The 20,105-nt window shown below is 47.5% G+C and overlaps 1 protein-coding gene across 3 annotated transcripts in view; it reads right to left on the bottom strand.

The window, feature by feature from the left end:
* Positions 1-20,105, bottom strand: part of ZFYVE1 (zinc finger FYVE-type containing 1) — a 65,895-nt gene that overhangs the window by 6,047 nt on the left and 39,743 nt on the right. Inside the window, exons 1-7 of one of the 3 annotated variants that reach the window (XM_007521750.3) lie at positions 14,680-14,780; positions 7,740-7,846; positions 4,954-5,062; positions 4,351-4,448; positions 4,149-4,266; positions 1,985-2,155; positions 3-183 (exon numbers count right to left, since the gene is read on the bottom strand). In XM_007521750.3, coding sequence (XP_007521812.1) covers positions 3-183; positions 1,985-2,155; positions 4,149-4,266; positions 4,351-4,448; positions 4,954-5,062; positions 7,740-7,804 — 742 coding nt within the window. In that variant the 5' untranslated portion in view covers positions 7,805-7,846; positions 14,680-14,780. Of the gene's footprint in view, positions 1-2; positions 184-1,984; positions 2,156-4,148; positions 4,267-4,350; positions 4,449-4,953; positions 5,063-7,739; positions 7,847-14,679; positions 14,781-20,105 lie in introns of those variants that run through there. The other 2 variants (XM_060175507.1, XM_007521749.3) reach the window with 2 other exon arrangements.

Below are 20,105 nucleotides of genomic sequence, written 5' to 3'. Positions count from 1 at the left end.
ACCTAACTGGACACTCCTGGCTTCGTAGCAGTTGTCACACACACGCACTGGCGCGAGACCCCAACCCCGCTCAGGCACCGGCCGGGTCTTGGATGAACAGCCGTCACAGAAGCCCTCCCCGCAGGCTCGGCAGTGGTGCTTGGTGTCATTGTCTTTAAAGGATGTAGCACACTTGCTGCAGCTCTGTTCCGACCCCAAAACAAAGAGGCAAGTATCATTCATCTCTGCTCCGATGAGAACAACAAGACCCCAGGGAGGACGAACCCCAGGACCACTCTGGAACGGCAGCGTCCCAGCGGTGCTAATGGGACATCAGCCGCACAGAACCCCTCCACAAAGCTAAGTTCTGACCATCATTTCCTTCTAAGAGATTCCTAGAAAAGAGGGGACCAAGTGGTGGTGCACCTAAGTGCGCACACACATCACAGCGCACAAGGATCCGGGTTCAAGTCCCTGGTCCCACCTGCAGGGGGGAAGCTTCACGAGTGCTGAAGCAGGGCTGCAGGTGTCTCTGTCTCTCTCCCTATCTCCTCCCCTCTCAATTTCTCCCTATCCAATAATAAATAAATAAAATATTTTGGGGGAGTCGGGCGATAGCACAGCAGGTTAAGCGCAGGTGGCGTGAAGCGCAGGGACCGGCGTAAGGATCCCGGCTTGAGCCCCCGGCTCCCCACCTGCAGGGGAGTCGCTTCACAGGTGGTGAAGCAGGTCTGCAGGTGTCTGTCTTTCTCTCCCCCTCTCTGTCTTCCCTTCCTCTCTCCAGTTCTCCCTGTCCTATCCAACAACAACGACATCATTAACAAAAACAATAACTAAAACAAGGGCAACAAAGGAAAAATTAATACAAAAGATTTAAAAAATAATAATAAAATTAAATATATATATATTTTTTTAAAAAGATAAAAATTCGGAATTCGGGCGGTAGCGCAGTGGGGTAAGCACATGTGGCGAGAAACTCGAGGACCAGTTTAAAGGTCCCGGTCCGAGCCCCCGGCTCCCCAGCTGCAGGGGGGTCGCTTCACAGGCAGTGAAGCAGGTCTGCAGGGGTCTCTCTCTTTCTCTCCCCCTTGGTCTTCCCCTCCTCTTTCCATTTCTCTGTCCTATCCGGCAACAACAACATCAGTAACAATAATAATAACCACAGCAATGATAAAAACAACAAGATCAACAAAAAGGGAAAATAAATAAATAAATAAATAAATAAATAAATAAATAAAATATTTAAAAAAAGGAAAAAAGAAAAAACTTCCTAGAAAGGCACCTCAAGTCAGGGCTGGGCGGTGGCGCAGCTGGTTGAGCACACATGTTACAGTGTGCAAGGACCCGGGTTCAAGCCCCCGGTCCCGACCTACAGGGGGAACGCTTCACAAGTGGTAGAGCAGGGCTGCAGGTGTCTCTCTGTCTCCTCTCTCTATCTCCCCCTTCCTCTCAACCTCTGGCTGTCTCTATCAAATAAAGATTTTTAAAAATTAATTATAAATAAATAAATAAATAAATAAAGGCACCTCAAGTCTTTTTGGCTGAGTCACAGGGCTTTCAGAAGGGACTAATTCTAGCCAGAAGAGCAGAGTTTTTTTGTTGTTGTTGTTTTTAAATCACAGCTTCTCAAAAGGGTTTCTGGGAAGTAAGTGAGGAGTGAGTTTCCTCAAAAATAAAGTGTCTGGGTCAAAGCTGGGTGCTCCGTGGCTGGGGTGCTGTGGTGCCTGATGGACTGAGCTGAGGGTGACCCTTGACAGCCCGTGAAGGTTTCTTTGCCTCCAGATTCCGTATGTACAGCTCGGACATTTAGCCAACAATTGGTCTTACAGAAATGGAAACTGAAGCCTCCCGCAGAGGAAATACTTGTAGACCGACCATGGGCTTGAAGGACACTGGCTGCCCTGTTGCCTTCCCACTCCACTAGGCTAATCTGCACGTCCCTCACAGAACAAGCCCAGCACAGGGCACAGCAGCACCAGCGGGGTGGCCGCAGGGGTGCACCCACCAGGATCTGAGAGTTGGGTCTCCAGTAGGCAGGGGCGATCTGGTCTGTCAACCAGGAGGTCACGGCTTTGGTGGGTCCGAGACTCAGCTCAGACACCGACTGAGCCATGAAGTTCATCCCATCCAGGAGGCGCTGGGCAGCATTGTTGTTGTCCTTCAGGAAGCCGTCGGTCTGAAACGGAAATGCAGGATTTGTCATGCTCTGGGCAAAGTGGAAGCAACAATACGAAAAGAAAAACTGTGGTATCAGGGTCCGGGCAGTAGCGCAGCAGGTTAAGTGCACATGGCGCAAAACACAAGAACCGGCTCAAGGATCCAGGTTTGAGCCCCCAGGTCCCCACCTGCAAGGGGGGTGTCACTTCACAAGTAGTGAAGCAGGTCTGCAGGTGTCTGTCTTTCTCTCCCCATCTTCTCCTCCTCTCTCCATTTCTCTCTGTCCTATCCAGCAACAACAGCAATGACAAGAATAACAACAACAAGGTAAACAGGGTCAACAAAATGGAAAAAGGATGTAGCAGACTTGCTGCAGCTCTGTTCTGACCCCAAAACAAAGAGGTAAGTATCATTCATCTCTGCTCCGATGAGAACATCAACAAGACCCCAGGGAGGACGAACCCCAGCACCATCCTGGAACGGCAGGGTCCCAGCGGTGCTAATGGGAGGGCTCTAAGACATTAGCCATGGGAGTCGGGCGGTAGCGCAGCGGGCTAAGCGCATGTGGTACAAAGCTCAAGGACCAACATAAGGATCCTGGTTCAAGCCCCCGGCTCCCCACCTGCAGGGGAGTTGCTCCACAGGTGGTGAAGTAGGTCTGCAGGTGTCTCTCTTTCTCTCTCCCTCTCTGTCTTCCCTCCTCTCTCCATTTCTCTCTGTCCTATCCAACAACAACTACATCAGTAACAACAATAATAACTACAACAATAAAACAAGGGCAACAAAAGGGAATAAATAAATAAATACAAAAAAATAAAAAAAAAAAAAACACAGAGGCAAGTTCTAAAGATCATTTCCTTCTTAGAGATTCCTAGAAATGAAGGGACCAGGCCTCCAGGAGTACTGGATTTGTAGTGCAGGCACCAAGCCCCAGCAATAACCCTGGAGGCAAGAAAAAGAAAAAGAAATACTTTGATGTCAACCCGAACCTGACTGGCCAATGGTGATATGACTTTAAACACCAGAGGTAAATTAGTATAAATAGAGGCTCAGAAACCAGCTGAATGAAGTGCCATCACCGCTACTAACCAGGATGCTGCTGGTGGTGCTAAAAAGACTTAAGCACACGCGGCTAGGCTAAGTAGCTGCTTCCAGAGACCCTCATTCATCTGGCCGTGCCAGCGGACCAAAGGACCATCAGTTCGGCAACACAGCGACTGGTGACCACGTTGTCAGCCTTACCTGAGAAGGGCTACTGAGTAAGGAGAGGTATCGGGTTGACTGTGTGTTGTGTGAACTGTGTGACCCTTCTATGGCATCTAGATAAGTAAGGATTATTGCTGAATCCCGACACGCCCTCGAGTGAGTCCTTACTCTTATAACTTGCTCACGACAATTGGACTCTTAAGCGTGAGGTCCTGAATTCTATCCCTGGTAGCACAGGTACCAGAGTGGTGTCTGGCTCCTTCTCTCCTACCTTTTTCATAATTTTTTTTTTTTAAATGTGAATGCGAATGTAAATGTATGTATAACAAATGAGAATATTAAAACAACAAACTTTCATTTGCTAAGACAATATAATCATAGACCCATTTTTAGTTTTAAATCTAAAGACTGAGGAGAGAAAAAATAAAAATAACGTCCTGGTTCGAGCCCTGGCTGCAGGGAGTCACTTCACAGGCGGTGAAGCAGGTCTGCAGGTGTCTGTCTTGTCTTTCTCTCCCCCTGTCTTCCCCTCCTCTCTCCATTTCTCTCTGTCCTATCCAACAAAGATGACAACAATAATAACTACAACAATAAAACAAGGGCAACACAAGGGAATAAATAAATAAAATAAATTTTAAAAATGAAAATAACGAAGGCCCTAGATGGTGGGGGCTCTCCTGGTTATTTCCTGAACTATCCATCTATTCAAGCTCCTGGCTGATTTTAGTTCTGAACAAGCTCTGACTTCCCGCACATGCACATGGCTAGATGACACGAGGCCAAGAAGGGGAGAAAACAACTCTTACTCCCGGCCACACGTGCACGATCTCCGTCCGCACCACAGTATCCACAGGATCCTGGTTCCCAAACCAGTACTGCCGGCTCCGATAGACCACCCCGCAGTGAGGACACTCGATCACGTACCTGCAGGGAGGCAGAGCGACACCGTTACACAGCCGCGCCTGGGCAGACGCACCAAACAACCCTTGGCTAGCAGTTCAGACTCACCCAGACCAGGCATATTTTGCGAGACCCATCCAGGGGGAGTCGGTGGAAGCTGATGTCTTGGGTACTACGCTGACTTCCTTGCCTCTCTCATAGCAGGCCTGAAATTCACACGGAGCACTCTGCCAGCTGCTTCTCTGTACGATGGATCCCGCGGTCTCTCCACAATCCCGCCCAGGCCCCTCCCCGCAAGCCATCCCAGAGCTCAGCACGCAGGAAGAAAGTTGGTTTCTCTGAAGAAGCCAGTGTTCTTATGGAGAATGAATTAAGTATGTACCCGCCCAGGCCCAAACACTGAGCTATAAATTATTCTCCAGTCAGACAAGAGCAAATCAAAACTAAGTACCTCAAGAACACATCTGTTCTTAAGAACAAATATAGCCAGTGTATCTGACCCTTGAACGCAAGCTCATGAGAAGGAAGGGGAAATAAGCTTTTGGAGGGAGACCAGGAAGCCCCAGCAACAAAGAGGCATGAGTGCTTTTGGTAATGCCCAGAGATACTGAATGTCGTGGGCAGTGCAGCGGGATGCAAAAGGGCGGCCTGGCCCGTCTTTCCCAAAGGAGGGTATGACCAGAAAAGCAGGGGGAGACTCAAAGGACGCACCTTGCAGGTGAAAACTCGGTTGTCGTACTGGTGGGAATAGCTGCAGCGGCTCTTAGCTTCGTGAGGGAGCCCCTCTTTCCCGTGATTCATGCTGTTCTGACATCCAGCCCTGAGTGAAGTCCAAAAGCTGACGATGAGTCAGGTGAACCCGGAGCCAATGCCGCTTACACTGAGTCTAATTCGGAGCCAGCCTAACCCAGGGCTGAAACCGGACCGTGGTCATGGGCTGAGCACAGAGAGGACAGTCTGCCTTGGCAGCCCTCGTGCCTCCCTGATACTCTCCATCGACAGCTCTGCCGTGGCGCCACAACCCCTGCCCTCGCTGTCCAAGGAGAAAGAGGGAGGAAAAACAAGGCCCCTTAAGATGGATGAGGCAGCCAAGAGACCTTGACACTTTGACAGGGCTGGAACCTCAGACCCAAGAGGTGCGGCACTGCTACTCAGAATCAGGCTCTAAGTTTGACCCCCAGCATTACACATGCCAGAGTGATGCTCTGGCTCTCTCTCTCTCATTAATAAATGTCTTTTTTCCAAGTTTCTATTTTTTAATCTTTTCATTTATTATTAGATAGAGTCAGACAGAAATTGAGAGGGGATGGGGAGGTTGAGAAAGGGAGAGAGATTCCTGCAGCCCTGCTTCACCACTCGTGAAGTTTTCCCTCTGCAGGTGGGGGCAGGGGTTTGAACCCGGGTCCTAGCATATTGTAGTGTGTGTGTGTGTGTGTATGTGTGCGCGCGCTTAACAAGGTGCACCACCATCTGGCCCCATAACTAAGTCGTTAGAGTTTTATTTAAAAAAAAAAAAAAAAACAGTGGCACCTGAGTGGCTCTTAGGAAACTCAAAAACTGCAAGCAGGATGAACAGGCAGTTTCATGGGAGCAGGCTGCTGGGATGCAAAATAAAACAAAAAAGCCGAGCCCCACAATCTGGCCACACGTTTAGGAGGAAGCTTAGGTTAAATCAGAAAACTGTCCAAATGAACAGCAAGCTCTGCCCCCCCAGGGGATGCAAAAACAGAGATTGGTGGGTGGGAGGAGACAGTACAGTGGTTATGCAAAGAGAGGTCCCAGGTTCAATCCCCAGCCACCATAAACCAGAGCTAAGGTCCCAGGTTCCATCCCCAGCCACCATAAACCAGAGCTAAGGTCCCAGGTTCCATCCCCAGCCACCATAAACCAGAGCTAAGGTCCCAGGTTCCATCCCCAGCCACCATAAACCAGAGCTAAGCAGTGATCTTGGGGGGTGGGGAGATGGCAGTAAATTCAAAACCAGAGGCTGGGACTTTAGAAATTCACTACGATCAGAGCGGAGAGCCTGGCAATCCAGAGGAGGCTCCATTAAATACCAAAGGAGAGTTAAGTCACAGTGGCCACAAGCATCTTACTCCCCCTCCAAACTGAACTCTCCAAAAACAATTGTTAGCTCTCTCTGGCGGGGATTGCATGCCAAGAGCCAGGTTCTTATAAATCTGGCTCCAGGGTAGCTCAAGACCCAGCCAGTGGTCTGCGGGCTGCAACACAGAAAGGCCCTCCATGACCCGAGCAGATGCAGCCCTGAGGGGTGAAGGAGGGTAGAAGGCCACCACCAGGGCATGGAGACTGGGATCTGACCTCCACACATCCACACACTGCATTTCATCTGGAAAGGGGCCAGGTGGTGGCACACTACTTAGAACACACGTTTCCATGCGCGAGGATCCAGGTTCAAGCCCCCGGTCCTCACATGCAGGGGGAAGCTTCGTGAGCATGGAAGCAGTGTAGCAGGTCTCTCTCTCCCTCTCTTCTATCTAGCCCCCTCCCCTCTCCTCTTGATTTCTGACAATCCAATTAATTTTTTTTTTTTTTTTGCCTCCAGGATTATCAGTGGGGTCCAGTGGCTGCACTGCAAATCCACTGCTCCTGGAGGCCATTTTTCCCCCCATTTTGTTGCTCTGGCTTTGGGGGTGTGGGAGCTAGGGAATTGAATTTGGGAACTTGGAGCCTCAGGCATGGGAGTTTGTTTGCATAACCTCCACCCCCACTGGGTTTTTCTACCGCTAAGAGTTCGGAATCACTGCTCTGCACCCCCAGCAGCAAAGGCTGGTCCACAGACAGAAGCACAGGCTTCACCTGGGAGCTCATTAGAAAGGCAGTCTCTTTCAGGATCTGCTCCCAACGTGATACTCCCACAGGTTAAGGTTTCAGAAGCGCCACCTTCCCTCAGCACTTCCATACAGATGCCCGGGTCCAACCCCAGATTCCTCAGGGGGAGATTCATTAAGAGGTGAGCACCGGCTCTCCATACTTCTGAAGGCTCGAAGCAACAGCTTTCATGACTTGGGACTAATACTTTCTGCAGTGCTCTGCACACATCAACCACTCTAATACTAGCTGAGGTAGTGGAACGGCTGAGTGAATGCCATGGTCAGACAAACAGAAAAGCAAGCAACCTGAAGTTGCCCCCCCCCCCCAAAGTGCCGATACCAGAAGCCAGTCAATTTCACCTCTAGATCAGGATGAAAAATTGGGGTGGCGTCCTTCAGTTTTCCCTTAAGTCTCTGAAGTCTCTTTCCTCAGCCACCAAGCTCATCAGGGAATTTGTAGGAGAGCCTCAGCTCAGGTCCCACCTCATATTATTATTTTTTTTTTAACAGAGCACTTGCTCAGCTCCGGCTTATGGTGGTGCTGGGGACTGAAACTGGGATCTCAGAGCCTCAGGCGTGAAAGCTTTTTTTTTGCAGAACCATTATGCTGTCTCCCCAGCCCCCACCACGCCCTTAAATCAAAAGCTGTCAGGCCTGACTTACCCACAGCTGAGGCAGGAGGAGGAACAGGTGAAGTACTCGTCAGGGAAAAAGGAGCTGTGTGCCATCTGGTCATCGGGGATCTCACCGCTGAAGCGGTCGCTCAGCGCCTGCCAAGGAGGGAAGGTGATGCGGGAAGTCGTCAGCAGAGCCCTGGACGTTGTCCTTGTTGTTTTATCATTGTGGTGGTTATTATTATTGCTGTTACTGACGTCGTTGTTGTTGGATAGGACAGAGAGAAATGGAGAGAGGAGGGGAAGACAGAGGGGGAGAGAAAGATAGATACCTGCAGACCTGCTCCACCACCGCCTGTGAGGCGATCCCCCTGCAGGTGTGGAGCTGGGGGCTCGAACCAGGATCCTAACCGCCCATCCTTGTACTTCAAGCCATGTGCTCTTAACCCTTTGTGGTACCGCCCAACCCCCTGAAGCAGATCTGGCTGTGAAGAATATATTTAGGAGTCAGACGTTAACGCAGCAGGTTAAGCGCAGGTGGCAAAGCTCAAGGACCCGCGTAAGGATCCCGGTTGAGACCCCGTCTCCCCACCTGCAGGGGAGTCGCTTCACAGGCGGTGAAGCAGGTCTGCAGGTGTCTGTCTTTCTCTCCCACTCTCTCCATTTCTCTCTGTCCTATCCAACAACAACATTTACGACAATAACTGTAACAATAAAACAAGGGCAACAAAAGGGAATAAAGAAATAAATAAAATTTTTAAAAGGATATATTTAGTGGACTGACAGAAGGCACAAACAAAGTGCTGAACTCTCAGGCACGAGGCCCTGAGTTCAAGCTCCAGCATCATATATTCCGGGAGCAATGCCCCGGTTCTCTCCCCTCTCCAATAAATAAATAAGCGATGCCCCGGTTTCCTCCCCTGTCCAACAAATAAATATGCCTTGAAGAAATGCAACCTGGGAGGCCAGGCAGTGGCACGGCCGGGTGAATGCACACAGCGCAAGGACCCACAAAGGATCTGTGTTCGAGGCCCAGGCTCCACCCTGCAGGTGAAGCAGGTCTGCAGGTATCTCTCTCTCTCTCTCTCTCTCTCTCATTCCTCTCTCAATTTCTGACTCTATCCAATAAAATGGGGGAGGGGAAATGGCTGCCAGGAGCAGTGGATTCCTAGTGCCAGCACCATCCCCCAGCAATAACCCTGGAGGCCAAAAAAGAAAAAAAAAATCCTGGAGGCAAACGAAAAGAAAGATTGTTTTTAAAAAATGAATTTATATTGAAGTCCTGTCCTCCTGGAAGACAGTTTTGTAAAGAGTAGCTTCAAGAAAACACTAGGGTTTTGATAAAGAGGATATACTGCTAATTATGCACAAGAATATTGAATGAGAACAAACAGGGCAAGGACAGACAGCATAATGGTTATGCAAACAGACTCTCATGCCTGAGACTTCAAGGCCTCAGGTTCAATCCCTGCACCACCATAAGTCAGAGCTGTGCAGTGCTCTGGTTAGACAGATAGACAGACAGACAGACAGACAGACAGACAGATAATGTGAAGCAAAGCAGAGAATTCCTCCTCCACCTACACCATCTCCCTCTTCCATTTCTGAATGTGACCCAACCTTCAGGAATTTGTTTGATCCCCTCCACTTTTTTTTTAACCAGCACACAGCTTAGCTCTGGCTTGTGAAGGCACAAGGGGATTGAACCTGGGGCCTTAAGAGCCTCAGCTTGAAGAGTCTGTTTTGTATAACCATTATGTATGTATAACCACCCCCCTCCTCTTTCAATGAAACTTTCCCAACCACTCTAGGTCCGCCATTTGGGATGCCTGCTGTACTCATACCTAAACTAGGAAGCGTCATTACACAATGATTCAAAGATAAAGGGCAGTTAGATCTATTTATCTTCCAGACTAGATCACAAAAGCTAGGAGTGTGGTGTCCTCCCTCCTCACCTTCAGTTGGGACCTCTGGCATGAAGCATGCCAACACCGAGTACCCAAGGCCTAGACCAGCCCAGGCCCAAGCTGCTGGTCAGGAGTCTGCCTAGCTTGTTAGACCCTCTCATATTGAAGGCGAGCTACTGCGATTGGTCAAATCACGGATACAGCGTCAGGCTGTGATTCTCAAACACGTGTGCGCCTGACTCCCAGGGGCTAATTAGTGAAGGAAGAGGGTTTCCTATTGCATACTGCAAGACTGGGGGAGAAAATTGCGTTCCTCTTTAATCAGAACACTGCCAGCTCTGGAATATGGTGGTGCCGGGAACTAAAGCTGGGACCTTCACTGCCAGAGGCATGAAAATCTGCTATGCTGTGTCCCCAGCCCACAAGATAACATAATAAGATCATATCAGGGAGTTGGGCGGTAGCACAGCGGGTTAAGCACACGTGGCGCAAAGCGCAAGGACCAGCATAAGGATCCCGGTTTGAGGCCCCGGCTCCCCACCTGCAGGGGAGTCGCTTCACAAGCGGTGAAGCAGGTCTGCAGGTGTCTGTCTTTCTCTCTCCCTCTCTGTCTTCCCCTCCTCTCTCCATTTCTCTGTCCTAACAACGACAACAACAATAATAACTACAACAACAATAAAAAACAAGGGCAACAAAAGGGAAAATAAATAAATATAAAATAACATCATATATCATATTTTAAAAAATTCTTTAAAAGGCTACTTACTAAAAACATTTTAAAATAAAAACATATGGACACGGTATGAAAGAGACTATTTGTATTTATTCCCCTTTGTTGCCCTTATTATTCCATTATAGTTATTATTGTTGCTATTGACATCGTTGTTGTTGGTTAGGACAGAGAGAAATGGAGAGAGGACGGGAAGACAGAGAGGGGGAGAGAAAGACAGACACCTGCAGACCTGCTTCACCGCCTGTGAAGTGACTCCCCTGCAGGTGGGGAGCCGTGGGGGGAGGGGCTGGAACTGGGATCCTTATGCCGTTGGTCTTTGGATTCACGACAATTTGTATAAATAAAACATGAGACCCTCTCTCCCCAACGTCATCTCGGCTCACAGTTGGCAGCGCTGCACACTTTCTCATCTGTGAAATGGGAGTGCTGGGAGGACCATCCTCAAGACGGAGCTTCCTGGCTGACACTGTGAGCACGCAGTGGACTAGCCACAGGGAGCATGCACCGCAGACTGGACGGCTCAGAGGTGCCAGCTGCCGGCTTTTTTGTTTGTTTTTGTCCGGAATGTTGAAGGGTTTTTCTTTTTCTTGTTTTTGTTTTGTTTGTATAACTGGGACCCTCCTGCACTCTTGATCTCACTGCTCCTGGACTGCTTTTTCATTCTCACAGAGAAGACATGGGAGAAACACTGTAGCACCAGAGCTTCCTCCAGCATCAAAGAGCCTCCCAGGGCCAGGCAGTGGCGCACCAGGTTAAGCGCACAAGCTACCATGCGCACAGGACCCCGGTTCAAGCCCCTGGTCCCCACCTGCAGAGGGAAAGTTTCACGAGTGGTGAACCAAGGCTGCAGGTATCTCTCTGTTTCTTTCCCTCTTTCCCTCTCAATTTATCTGTCTCTATCCAATAAATAAATAAACAAATAAATAACCTTCCCATGTGGAGCCAGAGTTTGAACTTGGGCTGCATGAATGGTAAGCCAGGCATCCCACTCACTAAGCTCTCTCTCTCCAGCTCTGAGAATTTAGTTCTCTTTCTTAGTCATGTAGAAATAAGAGAACATCTCTCAGGAGTGGAAGAGATAGCATGATGGTTACACAAACAGACTCTCAAGCTGAAGCTCTGAGGGCTCCCAGGTTCAATCTCCCACGCCACCATAAGCCAGAGCTGAGCGGTGCTCTGGTTTAAAAAGAAGAAAAGAAAAGAATAGGGGCCGGGTGGTGGCGTATCTGGTTAAGCGCACATGTTACAGTGCTCAAGGACCCAGGTTCAAGCCCCTGGTCCCCACCTGCAAAGGGAAAGCTTTGCGAGGGATGAAGCAGGGCTCTCTGTGTCTCTCTCCCTTCCTATCACCCCCTTCCCTCGAAATTTCTGGCTGTCTCTATCCAATAAATAAATAAAGATTTAAAAAAGCAAAGAAAAGAATAAAAGGAGAAGAAAGCATCTATTAGGTGTAGGAAGTGACACAGTGAGCTGGAAGGATGCTGAACTTGGAAGCGCGAGGTCCTGAGTTTGACCCTGGCGTCCCGTGTGCCGGAGTGAGGCTCAGGCTCTGGCTCGATCTCTCCTTATCTTGTGTTGATCAAATATTTAAAAAAAGAAATTCTCCCTTTCCTAACGGCTCATCAGTCTTAGTGGCTGCTGACATTTGTGGGTAAAATACTTGGCAGCAAAGAGATGCTTACAGCAGCTGAGCGTGTGGCTCAGTAGTTAGAACACATGCCTTGCGTAACTGAGGCCCTGGGTTCAGTCCCCAGCACTGGGTATGGGTATTGTTGTACGCTTCACACTGGTTTGGTCTCGCCCCCCCCCCCCCCCCGCCACCAGGAGGATTGGTTTGGCTTCTGGCGGAACCGCTGGAGGAGAAGGAGGCAGGAGAGATCTGTGTGGTGATTAGTTTGGGTTAGTTTATGAATCGTTGTTCGTGAATAAAGAAATACAGCTTCCCTGCCCAGCCGTGTGTCCCCCAGTCTCTGTCTCTGTCTACCGCCGCGAAGCTAGCCCAGCCTGCTGGAGCCCCCGAACTCTATATCAAGTAAGTTATATTATTATTACTGTTGTTATTGTTGTTGTTGTTATTATGCCAGAGTAATGTTCAGCTCTGGCTTATGGTGTTGCTAGCATTGAACCTGGGACCTCAGAGCCTCAGGGATTAAAGTCTATTGCAAAACCACTATGCTATCTCCCCAGCCATTAGACCTTTTTAAAAACATTAATATTTTATTTATTATTTACTAGCACAAGAGAAATAAATCAAGAGGGATGGAGGAGCTAGAGAGGGAAATGACACCAGCAGCACTACTTCAGTTCTCATGAAGCTCCTGAAAGTGTCAACTGGGGACTTGAACCCACGGTCCATGTCCCACCACCCGGCCCCAACCTGTACATTTTCTTTTAATTTTTTTTGTATTTATTTATTTATTTATTCATTCCCTTTTATTGTCCTTGTTGTTGTTATTATTGATGTCGTTGTTGTTGGATAGGACAGAGAGAAATGGAGAGAGGAGGGGAAAACAGAGGGGGAGTGAAAGACAGACACCTGCAGACCTGCTTCAACGCCTGTGAAGCGACTCCCCTGCAGGTGGGGAGCTGGGGGCTCAAATGGGGATCCTTACTCTGGTCCTTGCGCTTTGCGCCATGTGCGCTTAACCAACTGCGCTACCGCCCGACTCCCTAAATTTTAGTTTTTATTTGCCTCCAGGGTTATCACTGAGGCTTGGTGCTTGCACTGTCAATCCACTCCTCCTGGCAGCCATTTCTTCTTTCTTCTTCTTTTTCATTCATTTTTCTTTTTAATCTTTCTATTCTATTTGACAGGACAGAGATAAACTGAGGGGGGAGGGGAGGCAGAGAAAGACAGCCACCCACAGAGCTGCTTCACCACCTGTGAAGCACACATCTGCCCTGCAGGTCCCTGTGTCTGCTGACAGGTGACCCACCAGGCTCACCACCACCGCCTGACCCCCAGCTCTAGCTTATATGGTGGTGCAGGAGACTGAGCCTGGGACCTCAGAGCCTCAGGCATGAGAGTCTGTTTGTATAACCATTATGCTATCTCCATACTAGATTTTTTTTGTTTTCCTTTCGGTAGAAACAGAAATTGAGAAGGGAAGAGGTGGCAGGAGAGAGATAGAGCAACACCTGCGACATTGCTTCATCACTTGTGAAGCTTCTGCCCTGCAGAAGCCCACTAGATCTTTTCAAGTAAAAAAGAAGAAGGAGAAAGAGGAGGAAGAGGATACAGAGAAGGAGTAATTAATTAAGGAGTGTACAGAAGCCACTACCCAAGTATAGAAATAGGGAAAAAATAAATAACAGAGTAGGGAAAACCAAAGAACACTTTTAGCTTCAGACTTTTTAATTTTAAACAGGTAACTGAAAGGATAACTTAAGTACTGGTTTCCCTTGTGGAAAAAAAATACCCAATTTAGCGTGAGCCCAACAGTCGAGCTGAATTCACGGGGGCCACCACCCTCAGTAAGTGCAGCACTGCAGCCCGTAGTAGTAACAAGGTTCTTTCTGTTCCAAACCCACATGCTTCACTTCTCTGAAAGTTCTTCAGAAAAATGAGGTCATTTCTCAGTGACTCGGGGCTCAGTACAAAACCGTCTGCGGCCTGATTCCAGAGCTGCACAGGCCTGTGAAAGCTTCATTGTTGCCTGCCCTTTGCAAACTCACTGTTGGCTTATGTTGGTCAAGTCAACAGGAATCGCTTATGGGATCTGGAAGAGAAGACCTTCCAGGCAAACCAGCTGCAAGACTTCAGGAGGTAGGGACCTGCCCTCACAAATTCGGAGTAAGGCAAAAGGACCTCACTTCCCTCACAGGTCCTGCCTGAGCTGCCAGTCTGTAATGGATCAGATATATATATTTTTTAAATATTTATTTACTTATTCCCTTTTGTTGCCCTTGTTTTATTGTTGTAGTTATTACTGTTGTTGTTATTTATGTTGTCGTTGTTGGATAAGATAGAAACGCAGAAAGAAGGGGAAGACAGAGAGGGGGAGAGAAAGACAGACACCTGCAGACCTGTGTCACCACCTGTGAAGTGACTCCCCTGCAGGTGGGGAGCCGGGGGCTCAAACCGGGATCCTCACGCCGGTCCTTGAGCCTTGCGCCATGTGCGCTTAACCCGCTGCACCACCGCCCAACTCCCAGTGGATCAGATCTTAACAAGCTTCAGGAGGCCTCATAAGAATGAAGGGGGAAGGGACATAGCAGAAACTCTTGAGAATCAATGAAGGTTTGATACCAATGTCATAGACACCATGGCAAAGGAAAACCGCACCCCTTTCCTTTAAGTCCTGTATAGACACTATCGCTATGTACTTAAAAAAAAAAAAATCACAAACCTCACATCATTCTTGGGTTTCCTGGACTCTCTTCCTCCTGAGGCCCCAAAGTAAGAAAGAAAGGCGGGGAAGGGCTTCTCCTAAGGAAGTATCTGAAGCAGGTCTAAAGAAGGTTGCCTGGAGACCAGATGATCTTGAGCTTTTAGTTGCTCTGGCAACAGCAGAGTTCTTTCTATTATACCCATAAGGCTAAAGCCAGTCATGGAGGCCTTCAGTGAATTTTCCAGTTTAAAATGGGAGACTCTTATTTTTTTTTTTTTACATGAAGGTTTCATTTTTTTTTTTAATTTAACTTATTTTTTATTTAAGTTTTTTAATTGCCATCAGTTATTACTGGGGCTGGATGCCTACACGGCAAATCCACTGCTTCTGGTGGCCTTTTTTTTTTTTGAATTTTTTTTATTATCTGTATTTATTAATTAGAGACAGCTAGAGGGAAAGGGGTGATAGAGAGGGAGAGAGGCAGAGAAACACCTGCAACAATGTTTCCCTACTTGCAAAGCTTTTCCCCTGCAGGTGATCAGGGGCTTGAACCTGGGTCGCTGTGCACAAGTGCGCCACCACCTGGCCCCTCCTGGTAACTTTTTTTTTCCTTTGATAGAAAATTGAGAAGGAAGACAGGGAGAGAGACTGCAACAATACTTCACCACTTGTGAAGTTCCCCCTCCACACACAAAGGTACAGAAAGAACAGTCAGGGGGCCGCGTGGTGGCGCACCTGACTGAGTGCACTTTGCTAGCACTGACACTTCCCAGAAGCGTAGACAGGAAAGTTTGAAGGGGGTCGGGCGGTAGCGCAGCGGGTTAAGCGCACATGGCGCAAAGCTCAGGGACCGGCGTAAGGATCCCAGTTTGAAGCCCGGGCTCCCCACCTGCAGGGGAGTCGCTTCACAGGTGATGAAGCAGGTCTGCAGGTGTCTGTCTGTCTTTCTCTCCCCCTCTCTGTCTTCCCCTCCTCTCTCCATTTCTCTCTGTCCTATCCAACAACGACGACGTCAATAACAACAACAATAATAACTACAACAATAAAACAGTAAGGACAAAAAAGGGGAAAATAAATAATTTTTTTTTTAAAGTCTGAACCATGGTGATCTATGGGTGGAGGGACTTAACTCATACCTTATGTTTCTTTACTATTTGAATAGTCTATCACAAACACATTGCTCACTGTAATTTTTGTATTTATTTACCTATTTACTTATACATTTATTTATTTATTTATTTATTTTACCAGAGCAATGCTCCGTTCTGGTTTATGGTGTTGAGGCAGATTGAACCAGGGACCTCTGAGCTTTAGGAATAAGAGTCTTTATGCATAACCATTAAGTTATGTCCCTACCCTGACAGTGTAATTTTTATTCATTTTTACTATTTATTTATTCAAACTTTTCAGGTTTAAATTATTTATCTTCTTTATATATTTGATAGGAACAGAGAGAAACTGAGGGGGAATCCCCACCTGCAGGGGATTCGCTTCACAGGCGGTGGTGAAGCAGGTCTGCAGGTGTCTGTCTTTCTCTCCCCCCCTGTCTTCCCCTCCTCTCTCCATTTCTCTCTGTCCTGTCCAACAACGATGACATCAATAACAACAACAATATCTACAATAATAAAAGACAACAAGGGCAATGAAAGGGAATAAATATTTTTTTAAAAAATTATACTAAGAGCCATGCAATGGCTCACTCAGTAAAGTGCACATGTCACGTGTTCAAGAACCCAGATTCAAAACCCTGGTTCCCACCTGGAGGAGGCAAGCTTCATGAGTGATGAAGCTTGTTCTTTCTCCCTCTCTATCTATCCCTTCCCTCTCAGATTCTCTCTATCAACATAAGAAAGATAATTTTTTTAATTTTTCAATTCTAAGTATATATTTCACTAATATTCTAATATAATCATTCCCAGGTTTTTTCTTAATATCATTCACAACAGCTAATATCTACTGAGCATTTACTATACCAAATACTTTGCTTCCTTTCCTAAGAGCTATTTATTCACTATATAGAGAGAATCTGAAGGGGGTCAGGTGGTGGTGCACCTAGTTAAGTGCTCACATTACAGTGTACAAAGATCCAGGTTCAAGCCCCTGGTCCCCACCTGCAGGAGGAAAGCTTCATGAGTGGTGATGCAGGGCTGTAGGAGTGTCTCTGTCTCTCTCCTTCTCTACTTCCTCCTCCCCTCTCTGTTTCTCTCTGTCTCTATTCAATAATATTTAAGAGAGAGAAAGAGAGAGGAGAGAGGAGAGAGAGAGAGAGAATGAATCAGAAGGCAGATGAGGACCAGAGCACTGCTCAGCTCTGGTACAAGGTGGTCCCAGGGACTGAACCTATGTACACATTCTGTACGCTAACAAGTTGAACTATTTCCTTGACCCAGTACTTTACTCCTTAAAATATACTGTTCTCATTCAATTCCCACATCAACTTTATTAGGCACGTTCTATTATTTGCCACTATTTCACCAACGAGGAGCAGGACATGAAAAAGTACTGTCATAAAGATTTTTGTCTGTCCTGTCTTTCTAGCACCTCACATTCTACTGGCATACAAGTACACTCATTTCTTTGTTTTTAATATTAGACTTACTTTATTTTATTTTATTTTATTTAAATGAGAAATATAGAGGGGTGGAGTCAGAGAGAAAGAATGAGACTAGAGCACTGCTCAGCTCTGGCTATGGTGGTGGTGAGGATTAGCCCTGGGCCGGGGTCTCACCCAGCCCCACCTGCTGTGATTGTTTTATGCAGCACCAAGGACTTAGCTCAGGCCAATATCACTGAGCAGTCTCCCTGCCCCCACCTTTTCATTTAGAGAGAGAGGAAGGGGGAAGGGAGAAAGCAGGTGTCTCTCTGTCTCTCTCTCTATCTCCTCCTTCCCTCTCAATATCTGGCTGTCACTATGCAATAGATAAAGACAATAAAACAGTTTAAAAAAGAAAAGAGGGAGTCGGGCTGTAGCACAGTGGGCTAAGCGCAGGTGGCGCAAAGCACAAGGACCGGCGTAAGGATCCTGGTTCGAACCCCGGCTCCCCACCTGCAGGGGAGTCGCTTCACAGGCGGTGAAGCAGGTCTGCAGGTGTCTGTCTTTCTCTCCCCTCTCTGTTTTCCCCTCCTCTCTCCATTTCTCTCTGTCCTATCCAACAACGACAACAATAATAACTACAACAATAAAACAACAGGGGCAATAAAAGGGAATAAATAAATAAAATAAAATATTTTTTAAAAAAAGAAAAAAGAAAAGAAAGAGAGAAAGGAGAGCCACCACAGCACCACTCAGCCATCCACATGGTGCTGGGGCTCAAACCCAGCCCTTTGTGCATTGTAAGGCACGTGCGCTACCAGATAAGTTCTCTCCCAGCCCCTCCTTTACTTACTGAGTGAATGAATAACAAACGAATCAACAAATTTCCCAAGACTAAGCACCTGGTAAGCAAGCAGCAGAACTTGGATTCCAACACAAGTCTTCCTTGTGATACTAGCTTTTCATTTATAAGGATAAAATAATAATAATAATAATAATAAACCAGTCTTGGGAGACGGGCGGTAGTACAGCAGGTTAAGCGCAGGTGGCGCAAAGCACAGAGGCCGGCGTAAGGATCCCGGTTCAAGCCCCCGGCTCCCCACCTGCAGGAGGTCGCTTCAAGCAGTGAAGCAGGTCTGCAGGTGTCTGTCTGTCTCTCCTCCTCTCTATCTTCCCCTCCATTTCTCTCTGTCCTATCCAACAACAACAATAGCTATGACAACAATAGCAGCTACAACAAGCACAACAACAAGGGCAACAAAATAGGAAAAATAGCCTCCAGGAGCAGTGGATTTGTAGTGCAGGCACCGAGCCCGAGCGATAATCCTAGAGACAAAAAATTTAAAAAATAATAATAAAATAAACCAGCCTTCTTGATTAATGTTTAAAAAATAAAGGTGGGGCCGGGTGGTGGTGCACCTGGTTGAGTGCACAAGTTACAATGCACAAGGACCCAGGTTCAAGCCCCCAGTCCCCACCTGCAGGGGGGAAGCTTTGTGAGTGGTGGAGCAGGGCTGCAGGTGTCTCTGTCTCTCCCTATCACCCCCTTCCTCCTCAATTTCTGGCTATTTCTATCCAATAAATAAGTAAAGATAATTAAAATTTTAAATAATTTAAAAGAAAATAAAGGTGAACCATGCAAACAAAAGCAGAAGGGCCACCCAGATGATTGTGTCTCGCAGGCCCCCACCATGGCTAAGCGGCAGCATCCTGGGCTGAATACTGGGGTGAATGCTTCCTTCCCATTCCTTTAAAGCATCGTTGTTGTTGTTTATTCCCTTTTGTTGCCCTTGTTGTTTTACTGTTGTAGTTATTGTTGTTGTTATTGATGTCGTCTTTGTTGGATACGACAGAGAGAAGTGGAGAGAGGAGGGGAAGACAGAGGGGGAGAGAAAGACAGACACCTGCAGACCTGCTTCACCGCCTGTGAAGCGACTCCCCTGCAGGTGGGGAGCCGGGGGCTCCAACAGGGATCCTCACACTGGTTCTTGCGCTTTGGGCCACCTGCGCTGAGCCCGCCGTGCTAGCACCTGACTCCCTAAGGTTTGGGGGTTTTTTTTTTTGTTTGTTTTTTAATATTTCCTGCCCCTCTGCTTTTTTTCTTAATTTTTATTTATTTATTTTCCCTTTTGTTGCCCTTGTTTTTTTATCATTGTTGTAGTTATAACTGTTGTTGTTATTAATGTTGTCGTTGTTGGATAGGACCGAGACAGAGAGAAATGGAGAGAGGAGGGGAAGACAGAGAGGGGGGAGAGAAAGACAGACACCTGCAGACCTGCTTCACTGCCTATAAAGCGACTCCCCTGCAGGTGGGGAGCCGGGGACTCGAACCTGGATCTTTACTCCGGTCCTTGTGCTTCATGCCACGTGCACTTAACCTGCTGCGCTACCGCCCAACTCCCTAAAGCATAATTCTTATCCAAGATGTGCACACCAAAAATTAACTACCACCCAAAATTTCTCTGTCCTCATGCTCGTTGCAAGACATGGGTATCTGACTCAGTGCAAACTCCTCTCAGGCATTTTTAAAAAACATTTTCTTTATTTTTACTATTGGATAGAAAAAGAGAGAAACTGAGAGGGGAGGGAGAGATAGAGAGCAGGAAAGAGACAGAGAGACACCTGCAGCTCTGCTTCATCACTCGTGAAGCTTCCCCCCTGCAGGTAGGGACCAGGGGCTTGAACCTGGGTCCTTGCGCACTGTTGTGAGCACTTAACCAGATGTGCCACTGCCTGGCCTCCTTTTTTTTTTTTTACCCAGAGCATTGCTCAGTTCTGGTTTATGGTGCTTCAGGGGCTTGAACCTGGGATTCTGGAGCCTCAGTCATGAGAGTCTCACTGAATAACCATTATGCTGTCTACCATAGCCCAAGCATTTTCTAGTTTTAACCCTCTTTCCAGTGTGGGTCTC

Source organism: Erinaceus europaeus, chromosome 16, assembly GCF_950295315.1.
Source record: "Erinaceus europaeus chromosome 16, mEriEur2.1, whole genome shotgun sequence".
In the NCBI taxonomy this organism is placed as follows: Eukaryota; Metazoa; Chordata; class Mammalia; order Eulipotyphla; family Erinaceidae; genus Erinaceus; species Erinaceus europaeus.
The sequence above is the reverse complement of the archived record's forward strand: the minus strand, read 5'-3'. Positions and strand labels throughout refer to the sequence as shown.